At 37.1% G+C, this 16,621-nt stretch overlaps 1 protein-coding gene across 1 annotated transcript in view; it reads right to left on the reverse strand.

Moving 5' to 3' along the window:
• Window positions 1-16,621, reverse strand: part of arhgef10 (Rho guanine nucleotide exchange factor (GEF) 10) — a 69,937-nt gene that overhangs the window by 18,807 nt on the left and 34,509 nt on the right. Inside the window, 9 exon segments of the mRNA XM_048191064.1 lie at window positions 2,529-2,686; window positions 2,793-3,004; window positions 4,658-4,744; window positions 4,834-4,955; window positions 5,317-5,417; window positions 7,461-7,588; window positions 7,725-7,840; window positions 11,973-12,163; window positions 12,341-12,486. Of these exon segments, the coding sequence (XP_048047021.1) occupies window positions 2,529-2,686; window positions 2,793-3,004; window positions 4,658-4,744; window positions 4,834-4,955; window positions 5,317-5,417; window positions 7,461-7,588; window positions 7,725-7,840; window positions 11,973-12,163; window positions 12,341-12,486 (1,261 nt within the window).

Consider the following 16,621-nt stretch of genomic DNA (forward strand, 5'->3'; position numbering starts at 1 on the left):
TAGTAGTTTTGGGTAAAACTGACAAACTTTAGAACGTTATATACTGTAATAATATATGTGTTCCAACAGCATTGACTTCATTTGTAGATGTTTTTACTGGTGAAGCAATAGTGTATAGGCAATAGTGTGACATTATACCCAAAAATTCTTCATACAGTGGACTACGAGTAAAAATTGATAAAAACTGATAAAAATTTGGGACCAAAAATTCTTCAGACACTTTGACCTGACCATGTTTTGCTAAAGTGTTTTCTTTAATTGCTAATGCTACCTTTTTACACCACAGGCTGAACAAAATTAAGCATTGCTTGGTAATTGGTTGACCTAAACTAGAGTCTGAATAAATTTTGGTTTGACTGTATGTATATGTATATATTTATAAACACACACACTGTATATACATACAGTGCCCTCCACAAATATTGGCACCTTTAGTAAATATGTGCAAAGGCGGCTGTGAAAATAAATCTGCATTGTTTATCCTTTTGATCTTTCATTCAAAATTCTAACCTTTCATTGAAGGAAAACAGATGAAAGTGGGGGGAAACTCACATTATGAAATAAATGTTTTTCTCCAATACACGTTGGCCACAATTATTGGCACCCCTAGAAATTCTTATGAGTAAAATATCTCTGAAGTATATTCCCATTCATATTTACATTTTTTTAGCACACCAGGGTGACTAGGAGCATGAAATTGTCCAGCCATGACTTCCTGTTCCACAGGAGTATAAACATGAGGAAACATAGAAGGCCAAATTCCCTTAATCATTCATCACAATGAGTAAAACCAAAGAATATAGTTCTGATGTGCAGCAAAAGATTGTTGAGGTTCACAAAATAGAAAATGGCTATAAGAAAAAAGCTAACACATTGAAATACACATTTCCACCATCAGGGCAATAATTAAGAAGTTCCAATTAACTAAAGATGTTACAAATCTGCCTAGAAGAGGATGTGTGTCTAAATCGTCCTAATGTGCGGTGAGGAGGAAGGTTTGAGTGGCCAAAGACTCTCCAAGGATCACAGCTGGAGAATTGCAGAGATAAGTTGAGTCTTGAGTCTCAGAAAGCCTAAAATAAATTATCAAACAGCACCTACATCCCCACAAGCTGTTCGGGAGGGTTTCAAGAAAAATCCTCTGCTCTCATCCAGAAACAATCTCCAGCATATTCAGCTGTCAGACAAGACTCGAACTTCAAATGGGACCGGCTTCTATGGTCAGATGAAACTAAAAAAAGAGCTTTTTGGCAGCAAACCCACCAGATGGGTTTGGTGCACATGGATAAAAAGTACCCCATGCCCACGGTTAAATATACTGCTGGATCTTTAATGTTGTGGGCCTATTTTTCTGCTGGAGGTCCTGGACATCTTGTTCAGATACATGGCATCATGGATTCTATCAAATACTAACAGATAAAAAAACAAATCCTGACCGCTTCTGCTAGAAATCTTATAAAGGGCCGTGGTTGGATCTTCCATCAGGACAATGATCCAAAACAAACATCAAAACCAACACAAAAATGTGTCACTGAGCACAAAATGAAGCTTTTGCCATTGCCATCATAGTCCCCTGACCTGAACCCTAAAGAAAATGAGTGGAGTGAACTGAGAAGAAGCACCAACATGGAGATGGGAATCTGAAGGATCTGGAGAGATTCTGCATGAAGGAATGGTCTCTGATTTCTTGTCAGGTGTTCTCCAAACTCATCAGGCATTATAGAAGAAGACTCAGAGCTGTTATCTTAAGAAAGGGAGATTGCAATAATTGGGTGCCAATAATTGTGGCCAATGTGAACTAGAGAAAAACATTTATTTCATAATGTGAGTTTCCCCCCACTTTCAATTGTTTTACTTAAATGAAAGTTTAGATTTTTGTGAATTTTTTTGAATGAAAGATTAAAAGGATAAACAATGCAGATTTATTTTCACGGCCACCCTTGCTCATATTTACTAAGGGTGCCAATATTTGTGGAGGGAACTGTATATATATCTCCCAAAACAACAGTGTCATTAGCAAGTCAGTTAAGTTCAAATAATAAAAGAATTACACAGTATTCCAAAAATATTTACTAAATATCTGTCTCAGGCAGCAAAAAACTGGAGTGAGAGTGAAATGGAATATGAGCGTTCCAGAGAGAAAAACAGCTGTGGAAAGAATTAATGAGAGATGTGGAAAAATATTTTTAAACGTCTCGCTTTTCTTGAGCACTTTCCAGAGCACTCCCTGCTGACACTAACTTAGACCAGTATGAAGGCAGGTTTTTCTGGTTATTTAATGTCATAGCCTTTCTGTTAACCAGCAAAACTTAGCTTAGGCTGGTTGATCAAGAAATCCTTTCTGGTTAACCTAGTCAAGAAGCACACCAGCATCCCATACTGTTATTGTTTTTGTTTTGTTTTTAGCAGAGAGGGATGGATTACTTTTCCTGATATATATAAAAAAACAAACAATCAAAGCATTCAACCAAATTATCAAGATTCATACAACCCTTATCAAGATTCATAAAACAATCACAGCTCCTTACCACCAGCCCTGGAGTAGACGACCAGAGAACCGCTGACCAGACCTGCATATAGACACCCACTCTTGTGCACCAGACATGTGACGCTGGACTTGTCAGGGGAGAAGAAGTGCTGCAGACGAACCTTCTTAGAGCGTTGGCTGCTCTTATACACAGATATACTGAAAAATAAAATCAAGTTATTTAAATTTCACCAGACACACAAATGAAGGGCATCACGCCCCCTCTTCATATGTTGTTTGTGGATGTTTTAGGTGATGAACACACCTGCCTTCCTCCATGCCCAGGCACACAGTCGGAGTGTCATTGGCTTTCCAATCCTCAGGCTTTCCCTCGCTGTTTTCCAAGGGCTCATCCAGAGGCACGTACGTCATACAGAGTATACGTGACTCCACATTAAAACACTCTGTCACTTTGGGATTTGAGTTCTGCAACGCCACAATGGAGACCTGACCCATGTGATTGGTGCAGCTGGCCACCTGAAAAGAAAGAGAAGATGATTTCAGAATCTACATGCCAGTAAAAACTACTCATTGCCCTTCTGAACTGCTAAACAACACTGATTTGAGAACTAAAGTCTGAGGCTTTTTCCAGAGGCGAAGTGAATCTTTTTTCTCAGATTGATGGGACACTTAAAGGAAAGCAGTTCATCACTGCAGGCTCTTACACGTCTCAGAGAAGGGAATGTTTTACAACCTTCTATACAGTAGTAACTACAGCATAAAAGCCTTTAATGCAACCTTATACTTTCACTGCCCACACAAAAAACTGTTTCAAGGCAAGTACAATTTGGCAACAAACATACACCAGACTGACAGATTTGTCCCATAGTGAACTCTAATAAGGAAGCTGAACTGATTTAAAGGCTTAGATCACCCAAAAATGAAAATGATGTCATTAATGACTCACCCTCATGTCGTTCCAAACCCGTAAGACCTCCGTTCATCTTCGGAACACAGTTTTAGATATTTTAGATTTAGTCCGACAGCTTTCTGTCCCTTCATTGAAAATGTATGTACGGTAGACTGTCCATGTCCAGAAAGGTAATAAAAACATCATCAAAGTAGTCCATGTGACATCAGTGGGTTAGTTAGAATTTTTTGAAGCATCGAAAATACATTTTGGTCCAAAAATAACAAAAACTACGACTTTATTCAGCATTGTCTTCTCTTCCGGAATCCTTTCCATTGAATTGATTCCATTGAACTGATTCCATTGAATCCTTTCATCTGTCGGCGTTGGTAATGCACTTTCATGTCGTTGTTTTTGGCAATTAGGACATCTGCGACATGCACACTTACGCACCATTTTAAAAAATATAGCAATACCAAAATACAAACAATGTAGAATAGCTTGAATACAGCGAGCGTCTCCCGCAGACTGTAAACGAAGCTCGGGCGCACTAGATAACACGTCAGCAGCGTCTTACATCAGCAGCGTCACTGCGGAGTTGTGAACCACACTCCGGAGCAGAAGGGGGCGGTAATGCACCCAGCTGGATGTCAACCGCCATAAAACAGGAAAGAAGAAGAAGAAGAAGAAGCGGAGTCGTGAATGCGAATTGACAAGAGACCCGGAAGAGAATATAATGCTGAATAAAGTCGTAGTTTTTGTTATTTTTGGACCAAAATGTAGTTTCGATGCTTCAAAATGTCGCGGATGTCCTAATCGCCAAAAACAACCACAGCGACGTAAAAGTGCATTACCAATGCCGACAGATGAAAGGATTCAATGGAATCAGTTCAATGGAATCAATTCAATGGAAAGGATTCCGGAAGAGAAGACAATGCTGAATAAAGTCGTGGTTTTTGTTATTTTTGGACCAAAATGTATTTTCGATGCTTCAACAAATTCTAACTGAACCTCTGATGTCACATGGACTTCTTTGATGATGTTTTTATTACCTTTCTGGACATGGACAGTGCACCGTACATACATTTTCAATGGAGGGACAGAAAGCTCTCTGACTAAATCTAAAATATCTTAAACTGTGTTCCGAAGATGAACGGAGGACTTACGGGTTTGGAACGACATGAGGGTGAGTCATTAATGACAACTTTTATTTTTGGGTGAACTAACCCTTTAATATACAAGTATTTGATGTTTAGACTGTAAATTGTCTCTAGACTCACCCAAACACATCCATGACCCATAACAGGCAGATCTGCAGTGGTGTCAGTGTTCACATGAGGCTCTGGGTTATGAACTGCACACTCCACCTAACACAAGTACACATTGGTATAATTTAAACCATTGATGTTAGTATAAGCGATCATAATAATGAGGATGTAGACGTTGCGTTTGTCACCTTGAACTCCTGTAGTTTGGACATGACCACAGCCATCTGCTTGAGTAAGAGAGGATGGTTCTGCTTCCTCATTTGATTACCATCATCTTCAGCACAAAACCAGCCTTGGATGTTGTCTTCCTCTGTACAAAAACATTACATTAGTGAAGCATTCCTCAGATTCTACAAACCAATGATATTCCCATATGTGTCCTCCAGTTGCCAGTATTATAATCCATTTGTCTGCACTGAAGTTTCAGTTCTGGCTCAGCTGAGCGATGATTCACACGCTAAACAATTTGAATCCAGATGGCACAATTTTTTAAATATATTACGACCATGTTTATTTAGAAAATATGTTAGGAACATCATATTAATCATATATATGTTTAAATGTATTTTCAGACATTTTTGAAGCAGTTTTTAAGCCCTGGATCTCTAATTATACATAAATAATAGACAAAGAAAGGATATGGAGACAGGAGCACAGGAAATGACACTTACGTAGAGCCAATTTAGCCATCTGCAGATTACTGATCCAAGCTTGCTTGATGGATGGCCTGAAAGTGTTAAAGACCGCAGTGAAGAACGTGGGTCTACCGTACCTGAAAAATGAAAATCACAAAGTTAAGATTTTTCTCTGGGAAAGCTTTCACAAAAGAAACAAATACATGTTTGTCTAAAAATCATTGGACACATATTGGGCGGTATACAAATCTCTTGTGTAGTCTAAATATCTCAGCACGGATTCAGCTGGTCTGGCAACTTGTCAGACAGCTGGAGAAACAGACAGGGTCCCTTCCTGTTTATAAAGTGACATTGCAGGATATGATTTAACAATTGGCCAGTTTCAATACTAAATCAACAGAACACAGCATTTATAACTTTTACTTATTTTTTTATTTTGGCAACGAGTCATATTTCTATGACTTTCTCTTTAACAGTCTACAAAACTTCATTGTGTAGAAAAAAATAGATAATGACCAGAAGCATAATAGTGAGGTCATGTAATCCAGACAACTCCCACCACATACTCAAAGAAGTCAACAGCATACATTTTCTAGCAGTCACAGTATGTAAGAGAGATGTATGTTATCAGAGGGATTAGTTTGACAGCTGAGAGTCTAAAGATACTCCTGTAATCCAGACACTAAAATCCAAGCATACAGTCACAAATAATTGGTGTGTGCGTATGTTTGTGACACTATATCGCACACTCCAAAGCCTTTGATCCACAGGAGGAGGATAATAACAGCACACAAGATTTCTTCGGGGTCTGATTAGGGACTTAAGGTCATTCTTAAACCACTGAGTCACATAAACACAGAGACATGGCAGTTTGATCATTTAAAAGCCAGAGTTCTACAGTTTTAAGAAGTACAGGAATAAGAATACAACCGTTTATGCTTTATAAACAAAATATCGGCTTGAACGTACTTTCCGCATTCTTCATAACGCTTACGCTGAATGTCCTACACCTTCCCTATTCAAGTTACGGAAAAAAACTAAACTGGCGCCGCGTTCGTTCCGTAAGTAGAATAGGGAAGGCGTAGGACATTCAGCGTAAGCATTATGAAGAATGCGGAAGCGGAAAGTACGTTCAAGGCGATATTTTGTTTATAAAGCATAAACGGTTGTATTTTTTTCGAAAATGACCGATCGATTCGCTAGATAAGACCCTTATTACTCATCTGGTATCGTTTAAAGCCCTTGAAGCTGTACTGAAACTGTAATTTTGACCTTCAACCTGTTGGTAGCCATTGAAATCCACTGTAAGGAGAAAAATCCTGGAATGTTTTCCTCAAAAACCTTCATTTCTTTTCGACTGACGAAAGAAAGACATGAACATATTGGATGACATGGGGGTGAGTAAATTTATCAGGAAAAGTGTATTTAAAAGTGGACTAATCCTTTAAAAACGAACATATTAGCTATAAAAATTAAATTCAATAAAATTGACTTAACACAGTAACCACAAAAAAATTAGATAAGATCAATTCCCATTAAATATATGAATCTATTTATAGCCTAAAAACAAAACTTTCAAATACACTACAGTTCAAGTTTGGGGTCAGTATGACTCATACTGTCTCCTTTTATTCAGCAAGGACGCATTAAATGGAGCAAAAGTGACAGCAAAGACATTCATAACATTACAAAAGGTTTTTAATTTCAAACAAATGGTGTTCTTTTGAACTTTATACTCGACGAATCCTGAAAAAAAAAAAAAAACGCATTATAGTTTCCACAAAAATATTAAGCAGCACAACACTGATAATAATAAGAAATGTTTCTTAAGCACCAAGTCAGCATATTAGAATGATTTCTGAAGGATCATGTGACACTGAAGACTGGAGTAATGATGCTGAAAATACACCTTTGCCATCACATGAATAAATTACATTATAAAATATATTAAAATTAGAAAACGGTCATTTTAAATTATAATAACATTACACTTATTACTGTCTTTACTGTATTTTTAAATCAAGTGAATGCAGCCTTAGTGAAGATAAGAGACTTCTTTCATGAACATCAAAAAAAAAAAAAAAAAAAATCTTACTGACCACAAACATTTGAACGGTAGTGCATGTCTTATTTAGCAAAGTGCAAACAACAGTTAAGGGTCAAGTTGAGGTCACACATACTTGTCTTGCTTCCCTGGTAACTGTAGTTGAATCCTACAGCGGTCAGCTGCACGAATCTCTTCCTCTTTCTTTAAAATGAGTCGCTGGAGACCTGAAACCCAATCCTGAGCAACCGTCCCATTAACATTCTGGAGAGAGAGAGAGAGAGAGAGAGAGTGAGTGTGTATTAATTGGACTTTGAGTGGTAAGAACTGTGTGCATCCAGGTTTAAATATTGATCCATCTGTTCTTAAAGTGTTTCAGCAAAAGAGATGAACACCTCACCTGATAATTCCCCTTCAGACTGCTGATCATGGTGGAGATCTGGTTCACCAAACCCAGGTCATGGATCAAGTTCTGTAGATCCTGGTACAGCTGCCCTGGACCCATATACAATTTATCTGCAAATGAGACACAACCGATTGAAGTTAAAAGTCCAAGCAGAATAAATCATCATCCAAGTATTTTATACAGATTATAAAATACCAGCATCACAGTGCTATTTGTTTAGTCTGGCTCCATCCGCTTCTTCACTATCTATGAAAATTACAGCTGAAACTGAATCATATACAGTGAATCATTAAGCAGTTGTTCAAATGAGAGTCATTAAGACTGTCCTTTGTGACTGTCTCCCAAATACCATCCCACACAATAGACTGCTTTGTGCTGCTCTGCTCTTTCAAGATAAAGAGAGAGAGAGAAAATCTGAGTAGAGAGTGAAGGTGAACAGGAGATGGAGAGAAAAAGAGCTAAAGTAAAATGGGAGTCTCACAAACACACACCTCTATTTTCTAATGCAAATTAAAAACATTTGTAAGCATTTTAAAGTACCTGAAGTGACATGCTTGCTAATGTATATATCAAAATAATGTTGCCGCAAGACAGTCTTCTATGAATAGCAACTAAATGAGTCCAATAATTTCTGGCAGGACAAACATAAGCAAGTTTTTTGTGAGTTTCTGGTTGCTTTCGCATGGATACACCAAAGAAACATGGCAAACATGAGGCTCAGGAGGCAGGGTCAGCCATAGACTCTGTTTGTGTCAATATAAGAACATACACAGTCTGTATTTGGCTGCATTTGTGTTTACTTTTGATCAGTAGTGCCAGGTTCTGCAAGTATACAACATTTATCCTTTTAAGAGGTGCTTAAAGATGTGTGGTAAATGTTTTATTCTCCCTAAAGTTTTATAAAAGGACAAAACAAACTCTTTGTACTTAAAGGGTTAGTTCACCCAAAAATTATTGGTATTACAATTTAAAATAATTGTTTTCTATTTTAATATATTTCACAGTATAAGTCCGGACGTAAACACGGAAGCTCTGCAATGCGTTCACTGCGTCAACAGCACAACAGACTGACAGGGAAGAGGAAAAATTGTTGAATTGAATAACAATTGAATAAAGTTGCTGTTTTTGCACACAAAAAGTATACTTGTCGCTTCATAACATTGAGGTTGAACCACTGTAGTCACGTTGACTATTTTAACAATGTCTTTACTACTTCTCTGGACCTTGAATGTGGTAATTTCGTTGCTTTCTATGGGAGATTAAAAACCTCTTGGATTTCATCAAAAATATCTTAACTTGTGTTCTGAAGATGAATGAAGGTCTTACGGGTTTGGAACGACATGAGAGTAAATAATGACAGAAATTTCATTTTTGGGTGAACTAACCCTTTAAAACTGTACACAGATCAGTGTTGTAATAATGCTAAATATTGCTAAAATAACAATGACAGAGACTAAGGCGGTACTTTAGCACTTAATCCAATCTTACATACTTAAAGGGTTAGATCACCCAAAAATGAAAATTATGTCATTAATAACTCACCCTCATGTCGTTCCAAACCCGTAAGACCTCCGTTCATCTTCGGAACACAGTTTAAGATATTTTAGATTCAGTCCGAGAGTTTTCTGTCTCTCCATTGAAAATGTATGTACGGTAGACTGTCCATGTCCAGAAAGGTAATAAAAACATCATCAAAGTAGTCCATGTGACATCAGTGGGTCAGTTAGAATTTGTTGAAGCATCGAAAATACATTTTGGTCCAAAAATAACAAAACTATGACTTTATTCAGCATTCTCTCTCTTCCGGGTCTGTTGACAATCCGCATTCACGACTCCTCAGTGACGCTGCTTCTTCTTCTTTCCTATTTTACGGTTGTTGGCATCCAGCTTATTGGTGCATTACCACCCACTTCTGCTCCGGACAGTGTTATCTGGTGCGCCCGAGTTTCGTTTACAGTCTGAGGGAGACGCACGCTGTATTCAAGCTATTCTACATTGTTTATATTTTGGTATTGCTATATTTTTTAAAATGGTGTGCGTGACCCCCGTCAGCAGCGTCACTGTCCGGAGCAGAAGGGGGCGTTAATGCACCAATAAGCTGGATGCAACCACCGTAAAACAGGAAAGAAGAAGAAGCAGCGTCACTGCGGATTCGTGAATGCGGATTGTCAACAGACCCGGAAGAGAAGACAATACTGAATAAAGTCGTAGTTTTTGTTATTTTTGGACCAAAATGTATTTTCGATGCTTCAAAAACTTCTAACTAACCCACTGATGTCACATGGACTACTTTGATGATGTTTTTATTACCTTTCTGGACATGGACAGTATACTGTACATACACTTTCAATGGAGGGACAGAAAGCTGTGAAAGCTTAAACTGTGTTCCGAAGATGAATGAAGGTCTTACGGGTTTGGAACGACATGAGGGTGAGTCATTAATGACATAATTTTCATTTTTGGGTGAACTAACCCTTTATTACTAATAAACTTCCCTAAAAAACAAGATAGAACATTTAAACATTCTCAATTTAAATAAATTGTCTGCAAAATTAATACATGTAAAATGGTGCTCTGGAACTTCTCTGAAACTTTTTCACAGTGTCCCCAACAGTGACATCACCTTCCCTCCTGGTAGCTTTATTCTTCCTGGTTAATTAGAATTGGAAAAGTAAAACGAGACAGAATAAAGAAAGAAAGGGTCTGGGAATGCAAAAGCTCTTGATTCAGCAGCTCCTTCACACAGACTGTGTTTTCAGTAACCATAGAGACAACACCAGTCTTTTTCGACCATGCTGAAAAGTGATTTTTCTACCTTCCAACATTAGAGGAATGGCACAGAGTTTACTGTGTTTCATCTGTCTAAAACTGTAAAAGTTAAAACAAGCATTCGGATGAGACTTACAGTGTTGTACTTCTACAGTGTGGGTTTTTGCATAATGTCTTAAAATCCCACTGGAGTCCCTTCTTTTGTCACCTCAGCTGTGCTGAATAGAGCAGACGCATTGAAACAGGAAAAACAGTCTTTCCTCTTTTGTTCAGTTTCATGAGTCAGTGTGACCCGTTCTCTTCAAACCACAAAAACAGAGCAGACTGCCTCCGAGGAGAGAAAAGATGTCCTTAACGGCAGATGATTTTAAAAAGAAATGTTGTGTCATTAGGGGTCAAGCACTGAAGGGGTGATTTATTATTATTCTGCATTTTATCCCCCCCAAAAATACATCTCTGTAAGTCAGGACAACATTATGGATATTCATTATGCATTACATTATAACCCATATTTACAGATGCACTGGAACAGCAGGAGGCGAGACAGCCATTTTTAAAACAAACCACTGACTGAAATCCCTGAGGAAACGTGCGATCCGCTAAAACAGATGACTTTTAGCTGACTAGCACAGCACTAGCGCTCAGTGTACACTTCAAAGCATCCTGTTTTGCTTGGTATAATGAGGAGAAATGTTGTGTATAACTTCTCCTCTTTAAGCCCAAAGCTTTTGAGTTCTCTCTATTACCTTTTCCTCTCCTTATCCCCATATCTCTCTCTCTCTAGCTATCTCTGTCTTTCCAGTTCTCCTGACATGTTTCCATCAATAATTCATTTTTAAGATCTCACATTAAAAGCCAGACTTCAATCACGATTTTGTCAGATGTGTCAAAATGTCTGAGACACGGGAAAGCACAGAGAACAGTGTCTAACGCCAGTATTTTCAGTGTCATATTTTCCATGGAAAACATGGAATAATCTATGACATCTTTATCTGGATGTGTAAGAAATCAGACCATGGATTTTTCTGTGAGCGTTTTAAATGTCACATCTGTGCTCATGCACATTTTAAAATTATTTGAGTATATTGTTGCTTAAGGGTGGTGCAGAATGGATATCTCTTTGAACACTTCCTCCTATTGCTACAATCACTTGGCTATGTTAAGTTGTTTGATTATTTTTGAATCGAGCAGACATTTATATCCAAAACAACTTCCAGCACACTACAGATCACTCAAGGACACAGTGGTGGTCTCAGACCATGAGCTCTGTAGTTTATGGCTCAGCCAGTGCTTGAATGTGAAAACTTTGAGTTTTCAACTCAGAACCTGAACCACCATTTGACCTTGACCTCCAGTAATATCTGAAAATGACTTTTTGCACCAATATTCAGCTAGATTTTAGTTAACCACTGCAATCTGACACAGAGTAGATGTTTTTGCATACAATTTTTTGTGTGTATAACAGGAACTTACTAGGTTTGGCATTGATGACGACTTTATCTCCTGAGTGCAAGGGGGGAAACCGGGAGTCGCCCATCTCTTCGCTGGAGCCAAACTCCACGACCTCCACCAAACTCAAAGGCACACTCCACTTGAGCAGGAAGCGCTGTCCTGAGGGAACACCTTCACCTCCAGCTCCCACACTCACACCATCCTGAGAAGGGCTGGAGGAGAGAAACACCAGTTTACTCAGACGGAAGAGGGATTTGTGTGGAGGAAGAAGGTTTAACTCTAAATATCAAGGATTAAATGTTTTTTTCCATGAGTGATGCTGTGCTAAACAGTTAGACTAACAGATGTTAGAGATAATAATTATTAGAGATGATGTGTAATGGCCATACCGCTGATTGGGGGTGGCACACATGAGCACATCATTCAGAAGAAAGACTCGCCGTTCTTTAGTCTTAATGATCTCCCCTCGATCATTATAAACGGTTTCCACCATGTCATCAGAACGAATCAGATAACGACTGCCGCTGCTTAGCAGCTAAGAGAGAGAGAGATGAATGGAGAGAGAAGCAGAAACAGCAATAAAAGGGTTGAGCTGGGGATTAAATATTTAAGGGTCCTACTTTGTCACAGTCATCCGTTGACCCTGATCACACACATTTGTCCAATATGGTCTGCTGGATGATTTGAGGGGGAAAATGGAAAGTAAAATATGCTAAAACATCTACTTATTATATCATTATGAAATATTCATAATATTCTATCATTAGCTAAAACAAGCCACAGAATTGTTTAAATCTGTTTGCAACAGAACCTTTCTATTTTCTACTTTCAATTTTTATGAATTCATGCTTAGCTTAAGGAAAAATGTAGGAGTAAAAATAACATTTTACAACTGTTTCCAGCCTCCACTGAATGATTATTATACATCAATACAGATTCAGAGGTGTCGGAACTGAACTAAGAAGCAAGCTTGTAAATGAGTTGAGCCATACACTGTATTGTTTTAGGCCTAACTTTTGTCATGTTTGGTTTCAAATGGCTTATTGAAGCTAAAATTATTCAGCAATGAGAGATAAATATCAGTATTATTGTTCGATTAATATTCCCTATTTACCAATTTCATTCACTACTATTCAAAGGTTTGAGGTTGGTAATTATTTTTTATTGTTTTTAAAAGTATTTTATGGCTGCATTTATTTGACCAAAATGACAGTAAACACAGTAATACTGTGAAATATATTAAAATAGAAAACAGTTAAATTGTAATAACATTTTAAAATAAATAATTTAACCCTTAAATGCATACGTCATTCACTACCATCCTCCTCGTTCATTTTTTAAAGTTAGACATCAACCTTCTTGGTATTCCTCAATCAATTTATTATAAAAAATATAACAAGAAAAAAAAATCATAAAATTATAAAAGAATGCCTATTTTGTACTCATTTTTTGTAAAAATTGTATAGGGTCGCTAACGACCCGAGGTGTGTATGAGTGTATGTATAGCGTTATTTTACTGTCAAATGTCGAAAGCACATTATTGTGACGCGAGAACACAAATCTGTCCGCTCGCGCGCGGATTTCCTTTGCTCTTGCGCAAATCTGTCCGCTCGCGCGCGGATTTCCTATGCTCTCGCGCAAAACTGGACGCGCGCTCTTAAATATACAGTGCTCTCTTATGAACTGCCTCTCCTCTCGCTCAGATGCGTGTGCACACTCAAACTGTTTCCTGCGTGCTCAAACTGCACATGTGCGCTCACGAATCTCTCCGTGCTCTTGCAGAAATTCATTTGCTTTTGGATTAAACGCTGTCAAAAGTTATCAACCAATCAGAAGAGATGACTGATCCATGAAATGATACGTGGAATCTTATTGGCTGAGAGTGAACTGCGCCTGGAATTCTTTCTACAAAAATGGATATTTCATTTCTTTACAATTTAATAATATTTAATAATATTAATCAAAATGCAGGACATATCTTAGAAATGGCTTGGAATGGGGCGCTTGGATGTTTTCTATATTAATAAGCTTGTTTGTCTAACTGCATCACATTACAGGTCAAACCCCACTGAACGATTTATCCAAAACCATCATATTAGCCAATACCATGGACCAAAACATTAAATTAAACATTAATTAAAAACAAAAGATTAAACAACTAATAATGTTATAAATCAGTCTATTTAGAAATGTGTAAAATGTTATAAAGCCTATTTAAAAATATGTATTAATTTAAATGAATTCATTACAATATCGTTTGAAATTAATGAAGATATGATTCGTCCAGTGTTTTTAAATGAATTTCTTGAATGAATGATTCTAATCATCAAATACATTTTAACAGTCACTGGTCACCGCCTACTGGCAGAACAGTGTAATAACATTAGTTTCAAAAGTCATTTATTGCTAAAATCAGTGTATATTCGGACTATAAATTGTTATTGCAATACTTGCATTATTATTTAATGTTTGCAACACAGAAGTAGCAATAGTGTGTTGTTGAAAACGCTTTGTGAAGCTGTTTAAAACATATAGTTTATGACCACTGCTTTCAGCGGCAATGCAAAACCAGGTTTAAATATTCCAGTATGTTCGTAATTTCAAAGGTTTAATAGACATAACCGAATCGTTGTCATTTAGGAATAAGATCGTGTTATTTTGATTAATCATGCATACATAAGAGCTTAAGTATTTTTGTATGTCATGTTTTATACCCGACCTCAAAAGAAATTGACTATGGTGGTATATGTGATCTCCACATTTTAAGTATTAAGGGAATGATGATCTGACCTGATCTTGTTCGGTCTTAAATCAGAAGATATTTGTTGGTAATACTTTACAATAAGGTTTCATTAACATTATTTAACTGCATTAGTTAACATTAACTAATAATGAACTGCACTTCTACAGCATTTATTAATATTTGTTAATGTTAATTTCAGCATTTACTAATACATTATTAAAATCAAAAGTTGTATTTGTTAACATTAGTAAATGCACTGTGAAGTAAACAACCAGCTGTATTTTTAACCTTAACAAAGATTAATAATTACAGTAATGTATTGCACATTGTTAGTTTATGTTAGATAATACATTTAACTAATGTTAACAAATAAAAACCTTATTGTAAAATTTTACCTATTTTTTATATAAATTTCAACACAAAACGTATGACCACACCACAATAACTTTAAGAAACATTTTTTGTTTGTTTGTTTAGATAAATTGGGGTTTGACCTGTAATGTGATGCAGTTAGACTAGGTTACATTTGATAAATATTATGAAATATCCATTTTTGTAGAAAGAATTCCAGGCGCAGTTCACTCTCAGCCAATAAGATTCCACGTATCATTTACATGGATCAGTCGTCTCTTCTGATTGGTTGATAACTTTTGACAGCGTTTAATCCAAAAGCAAATGAATTTCTGCAAGAGCACGGAGAGATTTGTGAGCGCACATGTGCAGTTTCAGCGCGCAGGACACGTTTGAGCACGCAGGAAACAGTTTGAGCGTGCACACGCAATATCTGAGCTAGAGGAGAGGCAGTTCATGAGAGAGCCCTGTATATTTGAGAGCGCGCGTCCAGTTTTGCGCGAGAGCATAGGAAATCCGCGCGCGAGCGGACAGATTTGCGCGAGAGCAAAGGAAATCCGCGCGCGAGCGGACAGATTTGCGCGAGAGCAAAGGAAATCCGCGCGCGAGCGGACAGATTTGCGCTCGCGCATTACACTGATATGCTCTCGCGTCACAATAATGTGCTTTCGACATTTGACAGTAAAATAACGCCATATTATTTGCTGAATTTACTGATGAGGACAGTGATGATGGCATAAAACATCTGCTCAAATCGAGCCCTTTCAAGCTCCAAAAGGTAACAAAATATGCTTTATTTTATTCTTCTGTAATTGTTACTCTAATATCAGAGGAGTTTTATATTATCAGACAGGTTGAGATCCTTCCGTGTTAGATATAGATCCGGGTCGATAAAGACCCGAATATGTAAGAATGATTGGCAAAACAGTCATGCATTTAAAGGTTAATCCTGTGATGACAAAGCTGACTTTTCAGCATCATTACTCCAGTTTTCAGTGTCACATGATGCTTCAGAAATCATTCTAATGTGCTGATTTGGAGCTCATGAAACATTTCTTATTATTATCAATGCTGAAATAAATTGTTTGATATTTTTGTGGAAATATATATATATATTTTTTTTCAGGATACTTTGATGAATAGATGTTCAAAAGAAATGCATTTATTTAAAAATTAAACCTTTTGTAACATTATAAATGTTTTAATGTCAATTTTGATCAATTTAATGCACTCTGAATAAAAGTATTAATTTCTTAAAAAAAACCTGTTGAACTATGTAATCTAAAAGACTCAGCTGATTAAAGCCTTTATTAGCTTTAGAAGAGTATGTGTCATGTATGTGTGTAAATATGGGTATACCATAGTTTAACAGAAATCAACCCACATTGGGCATCTAAAATCTAAAATAAGTTTCATACGTTATGTTAGATGGAAATTAAATTTTCTGTAAGTATATTTAGAGAATAAAAACACCTATCCTTTCACAAGAAAGAGCAAGCAGTCAAAGAGTGCAAAGTTAAGCCAAATATATCAGAGCCTCAGATGGTGTGGACCGTTCAAGCTGGTTCTGTTTACA

This window comes from Megalobrama amblycephala, linkage group LG5 (genome assembly GCF_018812025.1).
Source record: "Megalobrama amblycephala isolate DHTTF-2021 linkage group LG5, ASM1881202v1, whole genome shotgun sequence".
NCBI lineage: Eukaryota > Metazoa > Chordata > Actinopteri > Cypriniformes > Xenocyprididae > Megalobrama > Megalobrama amblycephala.